This window comes from Pyxicephalus adspersus, chromosome 11 (genome assembly GCF_032062135.1).
Source record: "Pyxicephalus adspersus chromosome 11, UCB_Pads_2.0, whole genome shotgun sequence".
In the NCBI taxonomy this organism is placed as follows: Eukaryota; Metazoa; Chordata; class Amphibia; order Anura; family Pyxicephalidae; genus Pyxicephalus; species Pyxicephalus adspersus.
The window spans coordinates 37,508,234-37,526,890 of NC_092868.1; the positions used below are offsets into that span (position 1 = coordinate 37,508,234).

The 18,657-nt window shown below is 33.7% G+C and overlaps 1 protein-coding gene across 11 annotated transcripts in view; it reads right to left on the reverse strand.

Annotated features, from left to right (window-relative positions):
• NCAM1 (neural cell adhesion molecule 1) overlaps nucleotides 1-18,657 on the reverse strand; it is a 213,440-nt gene that overhangs the window by 26,019 nt on the left and 168,764 nt on the right. For 6 of the 11 annotated variants that reach the window (XM_072425530.1, XM_072425529.1, XM_072425533.1 and 3 more), the window contains 3 exons: nucleotides 16,914-16,928; nucleotides 2,717-2,841; nucleotides 2,017-2,197 (listed from right to left, as the gene is read on the reverse strand). In XM_072425530.1, coding sequence (XP_072281631.1) covers nucleotides 2,017-2,197; nucleotides 2,717-2,841; nucleotides 16,914-16,928 — 321 coding nt within the window. The remainder of the gene's footprint in view (nucleotides 1-2,016; nucleotides 2,198-2,716; nucleotides 2,842-16,913; nucleotides 16,929-18,657) is intronic. The other 5 variants (XM_072425532.1, XM_072425534.1, XM_072425540.1 and 2 more) reach the window with 1 other exon arrangement.

Sequence of the window (18,657 nt, forward strand, 5' to 3'; positions counted from 1 at the left end):
TAGTAACCGTTGATGGTGAAATTTTACCTCCTTTTTGGGCAGATTTTATTTTATCATATGTCAGGGAAGAAAGTAAAAGAAGTAAAAACAGAAAAAAAATCTGGAAGATGATTAAACCCTCCCATGCTCTGTTACAAGTACCAATAAAACAAACTGTCTGCAGTTCAACTTCAAATCTTTAACGTGCATCTGACCTCATGCACCCCTATAATACCAGTACACCCATTTTAAAAGATAAGTAATGGAATAAATGTAAGTTTATAAATGTAGGATAGATACCCTGTGTATAGCCTGGGCCAGTAATCCGTTGAGCTCCAAAAAGAGATTATAATTGTGCAAGAAACCTGGTATTTAGCAGTACTACAAGTTAAATAACATTAAGGTCTAGTCATATGAGAACTTGTCAGACTGCAACTGGCTACAGAGAAAGACACTTGGCAAGCGCATTCTCTCCATTCAGGTTACCCCCAGAATGTACTCTACGGGAGGCTTATTGCTATATATGTTTGGAACACCCAAATTTGTGTCACATAGTCATTACTGATGAACAAAGATGCACTTTACCCACCACTGACTAGCAGTAATTTTAAGGGAAAACTCTAATCATTTTGTGTTGTGTCAATTGCAGTTTGTTAATGCTAATACAATTTAAACTGCTATAATGCCTACATTTTTTCAATGCTGGTAAAAAATCTTAATGTAAAAACAAAACCTAAATAGACTCAATCCATCACATAAATATTAGAAAATATTATTTTTTTTAAAGAATAGCTGTGTGCTACCATATTTCCTCTCTGTATGGAAATAATGTAAGAAGCCATACAAGGCTCCTATGTTTCAGTGCCGTCACTCAAAACGAAATATGTGCTACTGAGTTCTGTATACATGCAGTTTTACATAATACAGTCTAGCGTAGCCTAAAAAAGGAGCCCAGAGCCACCAGCTACTGGCCGTTTAAAATATAATTATAGAAAACTCAGGGTAAATATGTAACTTTTAAATATATATGTATATGGTCAGACCATGATAAAATAAAGAGAAAATACTTAAATCCTAAACACTATCCAATCCCTTTAAAGCACTGTGGCCTGAACCAATATTTGCTTTTGGGAATCTGGTTTGCATATAAGCAATCCTCCTAGCTTTAAAAACTAAACCAATAAACTAATGTTATTTTAAGAAACTAAGCTGTAACATTTAAATTATAAAATACATGTTTGTCAACAAAATAATAACATGGTTTATAAGTCAAGAGTTTACCAGATCTGAAAATGAGTGAAGTTATTTGCTAAAGATAATAATGCTCATTTTTTAATCTGTCTGACCTATACACTCCCTATGTTGTCCATATTTGCCTAATCATACCGGATTCCCCTTTAATTATTTATGTAGACAATAAAAAAGAAAAATGACACATAAAAAGGGGCACAAACACAGTTTTCACCACCTCAATAGGTTATTTTACCCTACTAAGCGAGGCAACAAGCTAAACTTACACATCACAAGACAGGGCTGGTTGCACACATAGTAGTGAAAGGTACAAACACTTTCATAGTAAAAACCCCTTGCATATTAGATTTACTGGTCCTTTATGTATTTAATTACAGTTTTAAAACAGTCCACTATGAAATCCATGACAGAAGTTGTTGGTATACAAGTAATTACCTAATTGTTATGTAGAGTACCAACAATCATAAAAGAAAACACAGAGTGATCAAACTGCTTAATCTCAAACAAAAAACCCCAAGATCGGGCATTTGTATGCTGCACCAGCATACCTGAGCTTTATTTTTGTAGTTAATAAGGAGGTATGTCATTGTCAACATAAGGCAATTCACGCTCAGCATCATCACGCGGTCCAGGCACAACGCAAGCTGTGCATGCAAGACCAGTTATTAAGGTTGGCTGTAAGCAAGCGGCTGGTCAAGGGTATGTTCAGGCACGTTAGGAAGTAAGCAGCTCAGTTGCGTTAATGGTTAAGCAGAAGGGATGAGGATATTAAAAAACAAAAGGTACCTGGAATAACTGTGGGCTTTGTTGTGGTTCTAAAATTGAAGAGAGCTGCCTTTGACTTCCCCTGTTGGTTCTCAGCTACCACAACAACCTCATACTCAGCATTCCAGTCTAGAGAGCGCAGCATGATGTGGTCACTGTCTGATGCTATCTTAATCTCAGGTTTCCAGTCCAGGGAATTTTTCTAAAGAAGAACCAAAGGAGGATATTTAAGGTCCACAACAACAGCATATAATGTTTGAAGTTATAAGTTTGTAGTCATTCAAAAGCTACAAATATTAGTTCATCCTAAACGTGTCACAAAATAATTCAATTACAAAAACAGACACAACACAGACAATGCAGACCAAAATTGTTTGTTGTAGATGTACACATTTTTTTTTTACTATACAGACACCCTGAATTTTTTGGCCTCTGACAAAAAAAGGCTTACAGCAGATGTTGAGTTAAAATCAAATAATGATAAAAAAAAAGAAAAAAACATCACAAGTGCATTTATTACAAAAAAGTCAAATTAATGACTGGACCTAAAAATGGCTACTTGGCCCTTATTTAGGAAGGGAAGTATATACCAGACACAAAATTGAACAACATATTTTAATGCTTGAAACATAAGAATGAATAAATCCATTATTCAAAAGCCACTTAAAACAAAAGCCATACAGAATAGGCAACTGTAGGACAATTTCCGAAAGACACTTACAGCTCTGTAACGGACAAGGTAGTGGCGGATAGGGGAGCCACCATCATCCTGCTTGATCAAGACAACTTTAAATGAGTTCCCATCATCTCCAACACGGCCTGTTAACTTTGGAGCACTTGGTTCCCCTAAAAATAACCAATCAGTTCAAGGTTAAAGAAATCCAGAAGCCTCATAAACAGCAAAAACAACAAAAACAAAAAGCTGAAAGTGTCTTGTGAAATCCAACAATACATTCTCCTAAAGGCAGGGCTGATCTGACCTTATGGGTAAATATGTATTTGCAACACGTTAGCCATTCAATGTAACATGACTTTGATGAATGGCTATACTTGAAATACAGCGTTTTAATATGAAACAAAATAATTGGATCTGTTAAAAGTATATACATCATCACCAGAAACATCCATAAAGTGCACTGAATGCTAAATGATCACACTGGGATGTCCCGTGCCGTTTACTCAAGTAATTCACTCTGTAAATGTAATAGTATATCTAGCAGTTATAAAAATGTTACCCTGCATACACTTGTTACCCAGAATCTACCACTGAAGACAATGCTTCCATGTCCAACCTTAGTATTCACACTATAAGGAAAGTATGTGCTGTTTTTACATTTAATGAGGGAGTGCACTATAACCAACATAGTTCCCCATGCAATTGGATAAGAACATTTTTCTGCATCTTAAAGTGATTGGATTATTGCAAAGATTGCACATAAATAGGGGTTGAGGTGGGTATTGCTATGTCTAAGTATGTGTTCCTGGGGACAGCCACTGTACACGTGGCAGGACATCTATTCAGGATAGACACACAAAGGCAATGTAATCCTAAGGTAAATGTTTTATGATAGCTTTACTATGCAATACAACAGTTATATCATATAGCATGTGTTGCTTTTCATTTTCCTGCTTATCTGAATAATTTATTGGGTAACTTTGTGAGTAACTTATTGGGTAACTTTTTAGGGCATAGCAACTATAAGGGTTCATCCTAAATATATATGACTAGGTGGTGCCCTTGCAGTCAATATTTAGGTGAAAAATCAGGTGCATTATACGAAACCAAAGGTATCAGTGGGCTTTCAAACAGCTGAAACAATCAGCAAGTATTTGGATCACTGTGCACCATAAAATATTATTCAGTTATTTTTAATTCAGTAATTTTTTTTTACTGTCAATTATAAAAATGTATCAAAAAATAATGAAAATCCATATTTATTTTACACATTCATAGGGCACACATGCAGGAATGGGTAGACATTAATATCTCAACAACTTTTCAAAATTACTAAACATGCTCCATCCCATTATTTCAAGATATTAGGTTCAATATTCTTCATCATTATATTGATAATAAGTGAATCATAGTCCAGGCATTTGCTTTTTTACCATGAAATTGAGACCAAAAAATAGGATTAGGTTTTGGACAGGATAGCATTAATAACGTTGTAGGGATATTGTTGCCTATCTGTTCCTGTGTATATTTTCTGAAATATGTTTGTGAAATAACTACACATTCTTTTTTGCTCAGATAAGCATAAACAGCTACAAAATAATGGTAGTTGGAATAACGTTACAAAAAATATCTGTTTGAAAAATTAGAATCTTGAATGTTATGCTATATTAATAGCCACTTGCTTATAGTGTAGTATAAATTCACCTCTGTATCATAATCACTGAATGTATTCATTATTACCAATTACTAAACTTACATTCTTGAAACTGTGAGATTGGGTTGCTCAAGGAGTAAACTAAATGTTTAGTAAATTAAATCATTAATAAATGTTTACTAAAGTAAATGTTCACTATGCAGAGACAGGTAAAAACTTACTAAAGACATTCAATCATGTGCAAGGAAAATTACAAAACTAAAAACTAAAATTAAGTCAACACTAATTCACCTTATTCACTACACGTGAAACATTTACGTAAAATGTCAAAGAGACTACAGTTATTCTATAATGTTCAATCAAAATGTTGTTTCTCAACTTTCTTTACACACCGTTAGTTATCTTTTGCCTAGAGATTTTTTTTGCTTGCCTCATTTTATTACCTAGATGCTAAATAAATTTAAAAATAATGCTTTATCATGGGCAAGAAAAAAAATGCTTGCTCATTATTAGATGTTCATTAGATAATTGAATGTTTAATGTCATTAGAGATTTATCTGATTAACTAAGTTAGAAAAAGTTAACTTTACAAAGTGAACATCCTTTATTTCTTTGTAAATCAATTTTTATAGCAAAAACTAATTTAGTAAAAAGCTTTCCGTTACATAATTTTTACATCAGTGCTTCAATTAGGGCCTTGCAATTTGGCTGTCTTTCTGGATTTTCTTTAGTGAGAATGTACATAAATATTTATATACCAAACATAACATCAGTAGAAAACACAAATAGAAAAATTATAACAACATTTTTTTCTAAAATGTATGAATACTTTAATGAAAAAAATATTCATATGATCAAAACTGGTGTTTGAATCTAATTTTGCCAACATTATTTTTTTCTACATAAATTTCAGTAAATGTTTATTCTGAAATGTTTGTTTTAATAAAAGCACCTATTGATGGACACAATTGATATGTGCTTCAGAACTAAATCCTCCACTTCTATGTGGATAAGATGAATAATTCCTATGAGCTCTATATTTAAATGCATAGAATTTGGAGTCCAATGCTGAGGACTGCAAAGAGAAAATATTTCCATCTACATGAAGCTTATTCAACCATCAGGACCTGTCATTATTAAAGGAAAAAAAAACAAATAAAACTAGAACAAAAAATTACTTAAATAAAAAACAGTCTGTAAACAGAAATAACTAACACAAAATGCAAGAGGTTAGTGATAATACAGCTAATAAAGGGAAAAGAATTAGTGAGGAGAGAGTGAAAGGTTAGTCTGTTGTAAAAATATCTGGCACAATCACTGAGGGAAAGAAAACCATTATTGGAAAAGTGGTTATAGCAGGAATGTCATCTGGGCACTGGCTGAAGGATCCATCATTTTGTGGACTGGAACAGATAAAATATCTCAGCTTACAATTTCATTATTAAATCCATGTGGATTCATAAGCTAAAACCTGCATTTGGCCACAAGATGGAAAACCTTCCCAGTGTGTATATGGCATTTCTACTTCCTGTGAACAATATGGGCTATCAAGTTGTAAATTTCTAGCCACAGTGTCTCAGCTGGTGGTAAAATAGTGTGAAAAACATGCAATCCAGTTCTACTGACCCATGCTGATTAGCAGGAGACATGCAATTTCATGCACCATGCATAGAAAAAAAAAGAAATAACAATAGCAAAAAAAAAGAAGCAAAAAACTTATTCTTATTCTGCTTAACAGCTGTCAGAGCTGACCAAGGACACAAGTGTTTTATAGTTGTCTGATTACAATTTTAATGCATTTGTTTTTTTGTTTTTTGATTTTTTTTACGTAAAGTCAAAACTGGAAATGTAAATACTGTTATAAAGTAATTTACTGTATTTTTTTTTTGAAACAAATATCACTCTGTGTCTAGACTTTTAAGGCTTTGCAGGATATACTGTATATGGGGATGAAATTTGACATGAGTTAAACAGACTGTAGATACTTTTCTAATATATCCTTAGGGCAAGTTCCCACATGGCTTGCCAGTTATGCTGTGGCCTGCTCTGTAGTGCTGATTCTAAAGGAATCTGCTGGTTCCTAAAGAATCAGAAATATGCAGATGTAACAGTGGGAGGCAGTAAGGGGGACTGAATCTCTCACTGCTGACCGCCATTTATTCTCTCTTGAACTGCAATGAACACCACAACCTCACTGCCAGTCGGAATATAGCTTTGGGATGGTAAAGCTATGTAACAACACTAATGATCCTTTACATAGAGGATGGTGGGCATATGAATATCAAATACATTGGTACAGCTTTCTATTGAAGAAGTCAATAGAAGGGGTAGGAGAGCATTTTCCAGGTAGCTTTACTTTTGTCTAGGGAGCAAATAGATTTTAACAAGTTAGGATACAGGGACTGTTGTAAACTAGGGGAGGATAGAATTCCACACAATGGAGTATCCAACGCTCCAATTTAAAATAGCGGAAAATGAGGCAAGAATGTGTATCCACTACGGTCTATTGTTACTAGTGGGGTGAAGCCTTCTCCTATATTTCACAATGGGCCTGATTTATTTAAGCTCTCCAAGACTGGAACAGATAGACTATCATGGGGAAACTCTAATGCTCCAGCAAACCCTCTTCTAATAAAAATCATGCGCTCCAATGGTATCAGTGACACTGCTCTCTCTTGGTATGCTTCCTGTCTGTCTGACCGCTCCTTTCAAGTTTATTTCAATGGTAACTCCTCCTCTCCCACTCTCCTACCTGTTGGTGTTCCCCAAGGGTCAGTCCTTGGACCGGTTCTCGTTTCTCTGTACATCTCCCCTTTCGTTAGTCCTCTCCTCCAGTGTCACTGTCTGTATTCCTCTGTCATTTGCAACCCCTATTTAATGTACAGCGCTGCGTAATATGTTGGTGCTATATAAATCCTGTTTATTAATTTTATTATTATTAATAATAATAATAATAATAATAATAATATTAATAAAACCTGGAATAGATCCAGTCCAAGACTAAAACATTTGTTAACTATTTGAGTCAACATTTGCTGGATCACCCAGGTTCTCTCTTCTCAGTCTTAATAAATCCCAATAAGTTGTTGCAATGGATCATATTGGGGTGTCAATCTAGTACTGATACTTGCCAGCTGATATTTACCCTAAACATCTCAAACTAAAATATATATTACATGTTCAGTTTTGACTGTTATTACCATTTTATGGTTAAAACTGTTATTTAATAATCTAAGATTTAATTTTAACTATGGAGGACTTTTACATGAAAAAAATGTGTTTACTTTTAGTACAGTGCTGTTCAACTTTTCCTTGTAAGTGATATGTTCAAATTTACAAATGTATTTTACATATCTTTTCCTCACAAATACATTTTGGGACCATAAGCAAAATATATAGATCCTATCATATAATAATAATTGTTTAATACAAGCACTTATGTTTATAAAAACAAACAGTAAACACCCATGTAGGCTAGAATTATTAAAAATGGGTATCAAAACATGAAAGGGGAATACACAAGACGGGGGTATTATAAAGAGGTATAATAAGGAGAGGGTGTATGAAGAAAAAGTAGGTGGACAGCACTGAACTAGTAAAACTTGCTCAGTAGGAGACAATAAAGGGAAAAGTAAGGACAAACCAAACAGAGGAGGTGGCTTCTTTGTTCTTTGTTTACTAATGTCACTTAGACCATCATTTGCATGCATGCATTAGTATGGATTATATAATAGGATTAGTTATGCTGCTACATTTAAAAGAACCCTTACTTCTGAAATATGGGATTGGATGTAGCATGTCACAGCTTTGACTACTGTCCTTAAGGTACCTATCAATTTAACTATCAGGTAGAATAAACTGGGTAATTCACCAGAAGTTACAAATTTATTTATGGAATGGCTATGGGGTCCTTGTTCACCCCAATGTTTCATTTACATTTATATCTACTAAATAAATCAGGTCAAGTGTTGAAAACACTGAAACATGTAAACATTTCAGTGCATATGTTATGCAATTTAGTAGCTGACCAATTTAAACTTAGTTGTCATCAGATTTGATGGTGCTGAACTAAATTGTCAGGTGCAGTATTTAAATTAACGTATTGGACATATATTGATTAATCTATGGGTCTACTTATTAATATTATTATTTTGTGCTGGATGTTATTCACAGTCTAAAATCTCTTTCTTCCAAGTTTATTTTTCTTAAACCAATTGTAAGTAATTTACAAATATTTCCAGAGGGCAATTTATAGACTTCTACTACTTCTTACTACTTTGTAATATATGCCAGCAGCTAACAAGGAGGTCTGTCAAATAAACCACAAATGTGTTCTTAGATTTATTTCAATAAACAGAATACTTAAAAGCAAGAGATAAGTGTAGGGAAAAAAACCTGACACATTTCAAACCTATGTCTTCCCAAAAGTCAGAGCAAGCCTTGACAGCCATACATTGTCCAGGACTTACAAAAACATGGTATGCTTTAGCTGCATCACACTTTCCCACTTAGTAACAAGTGATAAAAAAGAATGCTAATCTAGCCAAACATAATTTTAGATTTTTGGTCAATTTCTAATTTTCTTTTATTTTATAAATATATGAATACTTTTTATTCCTGTCCTGGCCTAAACCTGCAGGGAGCCCAAAAGAGATTAAGCTTGGTTCATATAAAGTGCAATGCTCCCAAACCTTGCCACAAACCAACCAGAACAAAGAATTTTACCTTCTGTTCACCAGCGAGGAGGACATCAGCAGCACCATGCAAGTCACATGACAAGTCACATGATACGCACGCACATGATTGGTTGAAAGGAAAGAGGAGGGAGGTCACATGAAAAATATAAAAAGAACGTAAACGATGAGAGAAGGGGTAAAATCATTAAAGGGCTAAATAAAGGGAAGGTAACATAAAACAAAACATTAAGCGACAAAAGCTGAAAGCATATTAAAAATAAATCACAACTGGGAATGAAACGAGGCTCATATTTCGGAAAACTTGTCAAAAGAGATGAATTGTTATACTAATTAGAAGCATATATTATTTCTGTTGGAAAATTACAGCGTCCATTTCTGCGGAAAGAGCTGAAAGAAAAAAACATGTCAGATGTAGAAAAAAGAGCAGGGGTTAAACTTGATGAGGCGATTCCATCCTGTAAAGGAAACTAATTTCAGTCTAGCACATAGAGACATCTGCACATACATTTGCAGCTAAAGAACATTTTTGGCATTACATTTTAAGTCGTGATTGTATTTGTTAAGCCAATAATTTGTAATATAATATTCTACTCAACATATATAGTTTACTTGTGGTCAAGAATTTCTGCTAAATAAACCATTACTGCTGCATTGAAGAGCATACTATTATAACACAACTTGTGGTGAAATTTTATCTATCTTTAGTATCCATCGTGTTTTTTGTTTAAAATTTTTAGGCTTGTATAGACTCTTAAAATATCACTATGCACACACAGAAAATGTAAAACCTCTGCACATTTCCACAGTCTATGAACATAGCACAACATATTTGTGAAAGATATGGAAAAAGATGTCTCAGACAATTGTAGTCATTAGGTGTATTGAAGAATGAATTTAATTGAGCCAATACAACCTGCTGAATCACTTTCATAAGTGCCCTTATGTATAGAACATATGATTGTACTTAAATACAAAAACAAAAAAGTATTTTGCTGCAGGCTACCAGTTCATAGATGTGGTGGGTTCATTCATTTTCCCTTTTTTAGGCTAAAAACTTTCAGAGCAAGTAGAGAAAATACATTTTAATCTTGCCATTATTGCACTGTTTTTGTCACTTCCTTTAACTGAACAGATAAGCATGACAATATTTCTTCTGTAAACCACAGATTTACCTATTTCCTATGAAATGCAAACATGTTTGTTGGCCAGTCCTGGTGGCAACTATGGCTACCCCCACACAGTGAAGCAAAAAACAGCCACTCAAGGACACAAAGCATGTCATTTTCAGAATTACATTAAATGTGTAAATAAAGGGGGTGGGGGTGGGGGTGGGGGGGGTTTACAAACCTGAAGGAAACTAATATTGTCACATAATCTATAGACTAGTTAACTGCAACATATCAAAATATGTCCACTCAAATTAGCTGTGGTTCTTCTAATTATAAAATTAATGTGCGTTACAGTTTGCCAACGTCAGGTTAATGCATGCCGTTTAAAAAGGTAGCAGTTGAAATAGATTTTATTACTACATCCTAAGCTTGTTAAAAACAAGTTGTATCCTAAACTTAAGTCTTGACACCGGTTTCAGTTCCTCCTTAAGATGACAACAGGGTGCATGGAAAGAGTGAACATGAATATAGAAATAAATGAACTAATGAATAGAAGGAATGTCACAAAGCATATCAGTGGAAAACTCCCCCTGCACTCAGCAATCTACCTAATTCTAAACTTAAGTACTTAAAAAATTACTATAGACAAAGTTTTTTTTATTATGTGCAGTAAGGATGGCTATAGACATCTAAAAATGGAAAGAAATACTGTTTGTCCCGTGGTCCAACTTTAAATATATTAGGTTACTTTAGAATTCTTATTTAGCAGATGATGGGGAGAAGCACAGCTCACAGTCTTCAAATATCCCCAAATTATTATGGGGAAAACAACAATGACTGGGTCACATCTCTCATCTAGATTGGGTAATTGTGGTCTAACCTTGCTGGGCACTTTAGAACATCATAAAAACATATTTTAGCAACACTGCCTCAAAATCTAGTGTAACAGTTGTGTAAATAGGAATGTAAGGAGCTATGCAATGCAGCCAAAGTTATTTTATGGGTCCATCTGGTTGAGACAGTCTTATTTCCTAGAGATTCGTTTTTGACTAGAAAAATATTTAGAAGAAAGAATGTTTTAAAAAAATGGGTATTCATTCATGAGTATAATTATGAATAAGTATTGAAGTAAAATATCCACATGTCAATTCATCTATATTATGTGGATTTGGTTTGTCCAAAATTACAGGACAGCTTGGTCTTAATGTAAATGTGCAAAATGTAAATAAAGGCATGTGATTAACTGAATTATGTAACACATAGCTATCAGGATATATGATTTTTTTTCTTACCATAGTGGCTGTTAAGGTAAAAATGTGCCTGGGGTTTGTACTTTTTAATGAGGATTTGTAAAGCTACCTGAAGGCACCTATCAGTGTCTAAATTTAATTCATGGTATTCTTTTTACATGTTTAACATCATCCTAAATGTAGATTTGTGTCTCCGATTGGCTTTACATTACTGGAAGTAGGTATTGTGCAGATAATTATACCAGTTAACATTTCCATTCTATTGTCTGCTAGTTAGATGAGTGCAAGATATATTAGTTTGCCATTGTCACATGTTGTATTTTAAATAAGCACTTGAACAGCAGATTCTTAAGAGAATCTTCAGAAGTTTATTTCACTATCATAAAATAAAGAACTTGAATGATTGCCAGTATATAGAAGTCAACTATTCGTTATTTGAAATAATTTTCCATGATAGTTTCTTAGTTTGTCCAGTAATAACATCTATACTATAACAAACATAAAACCAATAAGTAATTTGGGGACAGTGGTAAACAGCCTTGGATTACTTATATTCTAACAACTCCAGCACTATTTTCTCCTTTTAATTCCTAACTATTTTCTAATCTACTAAAGATATTTTGGAATTCCCATGCACTTTTGCATATTGCACACCAAGTGTTACATTGGCCCTGATTTATTAAAGTTCTCCAAGGCTGGAGAGAATACACTTTCATCTGTGAAGCTGGGTAATCCAGCAAACCTGGATTGTAAACTCTTCGGGGCAGGGTCCTCTCCTCCTATCCCTATTTAATGTACAGCGCTGCGTAATATGTTGACGCTATATAAATCCTGTTTATTAATAATATTAATAATAATAATAATAATAATGGATTTCCTAAAAGCCATTAGCTAATTGTTAGCAAATGTTTTCAATTCTGGACCAGATCCATTCTAGGTTTGCTGGATCAACCAGCTTCACTGATGAAAGTGTATTCTTTCAAGCCCTGGAGAGTTTTAATAAATCAGGGCCATTGTCCATAATATAAAATGACCTTAAAACCCTTACAATGACCATAGCAGGTGTACAGACCCAGAGACCTAAATCTGCATACGCATAGGCTTGCTACAAATGCTGGAGTGTTTTTTTGGTTTTGGATAAAAGGGGTACATTTTGCTAGAAGGAAAAGCAGATTAAAATAAAAATGCTATTTAATTAGGGAGTAGGAATTTAATAAAATTTAGATTTCTTGACTAAACTTAAGTTTTCTCTTACATTAGGCTCAGGTAGACACTTGGCAGAAATTTGGCAATTTGGTATCTATGAGCACAGTCAAAATTATTCAGTGTACAGTGATTATTTGAACTTTATTCAAGTGCAGCATCATTAGAAACTAGAGATTTTTTTTATCTCAAAATAAGAATCTTTTAAGTCCAACACAGAAATCCGCAGACCACATTTTATGGAGCAACATTAAATCAATATACACCACTCTAGTAACCATGCCGTTAGTTAATAATATTTTGATGTGCTTTTTTCTGTTATAGCATTCCTTGAGGATTATGCTGTGCAGATACAGCCAAAGCTCCCTTTTCAGAATCCTTATCCTTTTGAAGACTTATGGTACATTGTTAATCAATATTTCTTAAAAGTCTAAGAAAGCTGACTTACATTTACTTCTCAATGAAAGTTTTACCACTATCTTTTAAGTACTGGCAATAGAATCACAAGCACATATTTATGTGGTGTTATATGTTGTTTTCCTCCTGGTTTAAGAGATGGTAAATCAGAATAGTGATCTGTAGCTATGAAGAACCTTCTCTTTCACTTTATCCTCCTGGGATGAATCATATTAAACTGCGGCTGCCATTGTTACCGTATAAGGCACTACATTTTCAAACACAATATGGCATATAAAGAGACTGCAATCCATGCTGGAGCTGAGCAGGAAGCACCAACTTATCTGAGTAGAATTAGCAGATGCATTAGCAGAATGAATAAAACAATTTTAGTGCATTAATAGTAACTCCAGGCTCAAAACAATTTCAGTAAATAATATACGTATTTGTTAAGGTCATATCGTCTATTTCATTCAGTATGTGCACCCAATATATACTGTATGATAAATTTGTTTTAAAGTTTTATTTTTTCATCATTTACAATAAATAAAGATATACACAGTTTTTTTGACCCAATCTAAGAAGGGGTTGGGGTAGATTTTAAGCCAGTTAATTTGGTATATGATTTGAAATGGATTTAGCTGTCATTGTAATTAAAAGACTCAGGAGCAATGGTTATGTAGGAAAGAAACTTCAGCAGCCTTTAGGTGGGTAAGTACATTTACCATGTTTTTAGGAGGTGGGAAGATGTTGATCTGCTGGAACATAGAGTACCTATATGAATTAAAGGTTTATAATTGAGAAAGTTCTAACCCTCGCCTAAGGCCCTGCTTTAAAAAAATGCAAATAATTAGAAAAGCTTTATGAGAGCACTAATTACCAAGTAGAAACCATGCTTCACATATACAACTATTTCTGTTAGTTTTTAGGTTTTGCAATTCACTGTACTTTCTAATATTCAAACTGACTACAACTGATTAGTGGTCACTTTAACATGCACACTTCAAAAATTCCACTCTCTACTCACTGAGATATACAGTGGTGGGTAATACAGGGGGTTCTGTTCCTAAAATACAAAAACAAGTACACTCATATGAATAACTTTCATGTCCATGCATTGCATATTGTATTCTATCACTTGATTTAGCCATGCATTGTTACCATAAAGATCGCCAAAAAATATTATTTCAAATAAGCAGTCATTTTCTAATTCACTAATTTATATATCAAATTAGAAAACAAGCTTTATAACATGAAGACAAAAGATTATTTTAGTCTGCTAACAAATGATACCAGAAATACAGATCATCATGCATTCCTGCTATCAAAACCATGTACAATGATAGCAAACAAAAGATAAGAACATTTTAGGTGTATGTGGTTTGTAAGTGTTCCGGGTGGGGTATATGCATATTGCACAAATGCTCCAAATTAGATCTAGAGGCTTACTTTGGAAATCTTAATGATAAGATATTCCAAATACAAAGTATATCATAGATAAAGTCAGACATTTATTAAAGCCCTTGTAAAATATGGTAAAATCAATATATATATATATATATATATATATATATATATATATATATATATATATACATATATATATTTACTGTATATATTGGTGGATTCAAAGTGCAGCACTTGGGTACAATCTGGCTGGTTGATTTAGGCAATACAATGTGCAATACCTAATCAGAAATCATCTTTTTTTAGCGGTATGGCTGGCCTTGACTCTTTTCCATAATATTTAGTATGGATTGCATCTCTCTGTACATCACCATTGATGTACATCATTGATTTGGTGCACCAAGTTGCACCAAAAAATTAAATAAACTCAAAGTTTGTTTTCTTGACTTACAAATGTCAGCCCTGTGTGATTACTGGCATGAATCTATAAATGCTTGTTGATAACATACATCTAGAAAACATTCCATTCTCCTCTGGCCTATAAAATCTTAGACAGTCTTATAACACCATATAATACTGCATGGTTTATATAACCTGTTATCCTAGGGAAACATCTTCTGGCTCCAGCTCAAGAAAATGATGTCACCTTGATTTGTTTACTGCAGTAAGAGTTCTTGAATCTCAGTACTCTGTAGGTTATTTTTTTATCCCCTAAAAGGAGTTACAATGCAGCCATATTGCACTGTAAGATCAAAGTTTATTAAAGTCCTGCAAGAGTTGCCGACTACACTTTTTTTGTTGGTAATCAATGACCGCTCTGCTTGGGAGGTGAAGGAACGAGAACCTTAAGCCAAAAATCTCCTGAGGTAACCAATCCTGCTGTAGAAGATTTTGTTCCTTTTCAGTGCTTAAAAGACAGAACATCAAAGACACACCAGCTGCCTTTGTATTCAGTACAACCCTGATATTCGCCTGCAGGATGGCAGTTGTCCTGAAACGTTTTCTTGCTACTATCTTTTGCATCCTTTGTAAAAAAAATATTTCTAGTAAAATACTGGCCAATATTTAAGAAGGCATAAAGCAATGTATGAAGTACAGCAAGCCATAGAAACCAATACAACTCCAAACTTGTTTACTATTGACTTTAAAACTGTTTTAGATTTTTGTAGCATGCACACTTTGCACTAAAAGAACAAGTAAAGTGTATTTTGAATACCTATCTTTATTTACATGCACTATAAATTGTATATCAATTTTGGCCTGAAGTCTTCACCTCTTCTTGCTGGCCAGTCTATAGGAAAGCATTGTGTTAGGGGAATGAATACTGTGCTGACAACCAATAAAAGAAGGAATAGGCCTTTAGGTGGGGATGAGAGTACTTACGAATCATGGCCTGATAAATGCTCTATATAACTTAAATATAGATAAATAAAAACCTGTCCACCATGCCATCTATTTCCAATTTGGCTTTGTTTCAAGGCAATAGTATCTGTGTAAAAAACTTAATTCCCCCTTTTTTTGCAGTACATTGATACTTAAAGCAGGCATTGTGCAAGGTTAGGTCATACTCGATTCCAAAACACACAGGTATACATGTAGGATAAAATCTTAATTTGTTTACTTAAAATAGGAAGCTTATCTCCTTCTCTCCTACATCATATAATCATAGTTCTTTTTTACATCCAAGACCCACTGTGGAGAGGTAATCTTCTCTTTATGTCCCATAAACATTTCAAAAGTGAAGAAAACTTCACTCTTAAACTGCTGTAACAACAATGCATTTATATTGGAAAACTTTACCCTTAGGCTTCTTATGGAGGCTATATAGAACTTTGAATGTATTACATATCCTGTGAAAATGGTCATTATGACAATTAGAGAGGGTTATTTTCTCCGTCATAGAAACCCTAAACACGTTCTATCAAAAAATCTTGGCTTGTGATACATTCCAATGTTGTGATCTCCAATCCAGCACATCCACTTCCTAAGTTTCATCCAACTGTTGTTTATTGTAGTATAATCAACCTAATGTATTAACATGACATCTTAATGAAACTTTCTGCAATGCTAGGCTTTATGTTCAACAGTGAAGCTGTTCTTTGAGACCTAAGAAAACAAGAATAGGTGGACCCTTCAATATCTATCGATTCATTAGAGAGAAAATCCTCTTTATAAGCTTTGCATGAGATTTTGTACATAACGACACATGAAACATAACTATAAAGGCTTATCATGAATTAGAAGTGAGCTTGGTTAACAGGATATTGTGTGACATCACACTTGTGCGCTGTATACAACCTAATAAAAATTTAAAACCATAATAAAGTTTGGTCAAAGAAAATAACTGAGCCTTCACACTGAGGGCAAGCTTTTTTTTTCCTACTGAGCATTCTAACTCTTAAAAAGTAATCTCTAATTCTACTTTTTTGCATCCTTTTATTCCCAAAAAGCTGCGTGCAGGGACAGTCAGGGTCAATGATATAATGGATGTTACAGAATAGAGAGAGATTGCAAAGAGACACTTACGTGGATGTAAAATATCTGTGGTGTTCCAATGGGTTGCAGACAGATGGAAAGAAGAGAGATGGTTCGAAATAAAAGAGAATGCAAGTGAGATGAAGCCAAACACAGAACCAAAAGAATGGATGAGCTCAACTTAAATATACAAACACACTGTTTAATGAAGGAAAATGAAAATGAAATTAGAATTTGAAAGTAATGAAAATGATGTTCCATGCCAATATATGTTCCAGCCAGTATTCTTGATAGAGGTTTTAGAAAAACAGTATAAAACCCTTACTTGGACATTTACCTAGGAATGAGTCTTCCATTGTTTTTTGCAGTTTATTTTCTATGTACTGATTTCAAAGTAACAATCTCCAGTGTATGCTGTTTTTTTTAATATATATTGCTATGGTATAAAATACACTGGCAGAAAATATGTATATTAGAAAATACCAAGCAAGACCTTAACTTCCTACCACATAGAGTAGAACATTTTAGAAAATAGCCACTAACTTTATTCAACACTGAGAATAAACATTGGGACTACTAAAAAAGTAGCCTATTTGAGTTCATCAATGTCAGGGTTTGCCAAACCAATCTTCAAGTATATTCAAGTCCTACCAAAAGAGCATAGTTTGCAAATAAGCCAGAAGATGCAGAAATAGAGTGTTAATGTCTAAGCATTACAATTTAGGTTATTGCTTAAACATTCATAAAGCGAACACTTGAACTTGACCTGCTTGGGAAAACTTTCCCTATGCAATGCATTCCAATAAAAATAAAGGCATCCCCATCATGGACCTCTGCAAACCTCTAAAAACATATTTTAATAAAAAATAATCTCAAAAGAATTGTAGATCAGTATATATGTATATATTTTTTAATTATTACATTAAATTAAATTCCACTAAATAAATATTTGTTATATCACAGTGTTACAACCACATATAGGATATGTGATTGGGCAAACCTTAAACAAAATATACCGTATATAACAACTGTATTGCATTGTAATGATAATTTGTTGTACTGATAACTGTTTTGAAAATATAGCTAACAATCTGTCAATTCAGATAAGGTGTTGTAGATATAGAAGACTGTTGGCTTTCAGTATTTCACGTCCAATAAAGTGCTGGGGATATAGAAGTCACTGACCACAATGCACCACATCTAATAAAGTGGAAAATTACAAAAATATCACTCGAAGTGCTAACTGGCCCATATGTGCTCTTGGAGCACCCCATCTGCTCCTTTTGTAGATTCTTTATAGTCCTATCCCTGGCTTCCTTCTTTGAACTGTTGATGAATATCTTTTACATATATTATGTTTTCAAATTGATTTATAATAAAATATTTATAATAAAATGCTAACAGAGGTCTAAACGGTCATTTATTTGTTTGCAACTTTAACAAAACACACCTAAAGCATTATTCTGGTGCCTATAAGGCATAGAAATCAATCAGAGATTAAAAGTCAGTAGCAAAGAGTGCTGTTTTCCATTAAGCTGTCCTTTGCTGTAGAATGTTATTAAGTTAAACTCAAGTTAAAGGCATTCAATAGAAATTCACAAGTGTTAATAAAGTCCTAATGAGCCTTTAGTGTTTTGCAGCTGGCAGTAACTCTGTAATACAGTTTCCCTTTGTTTGCTCCCCTTGCAGCAAGCAGATTTTGCTATACGTTAGTAAAAATAGCTTTTTTTTTAGTTAATAAAATATTTTTAGCATTTCAGCATCCAGCAAATATGCCACCTTATACTTGCTATAT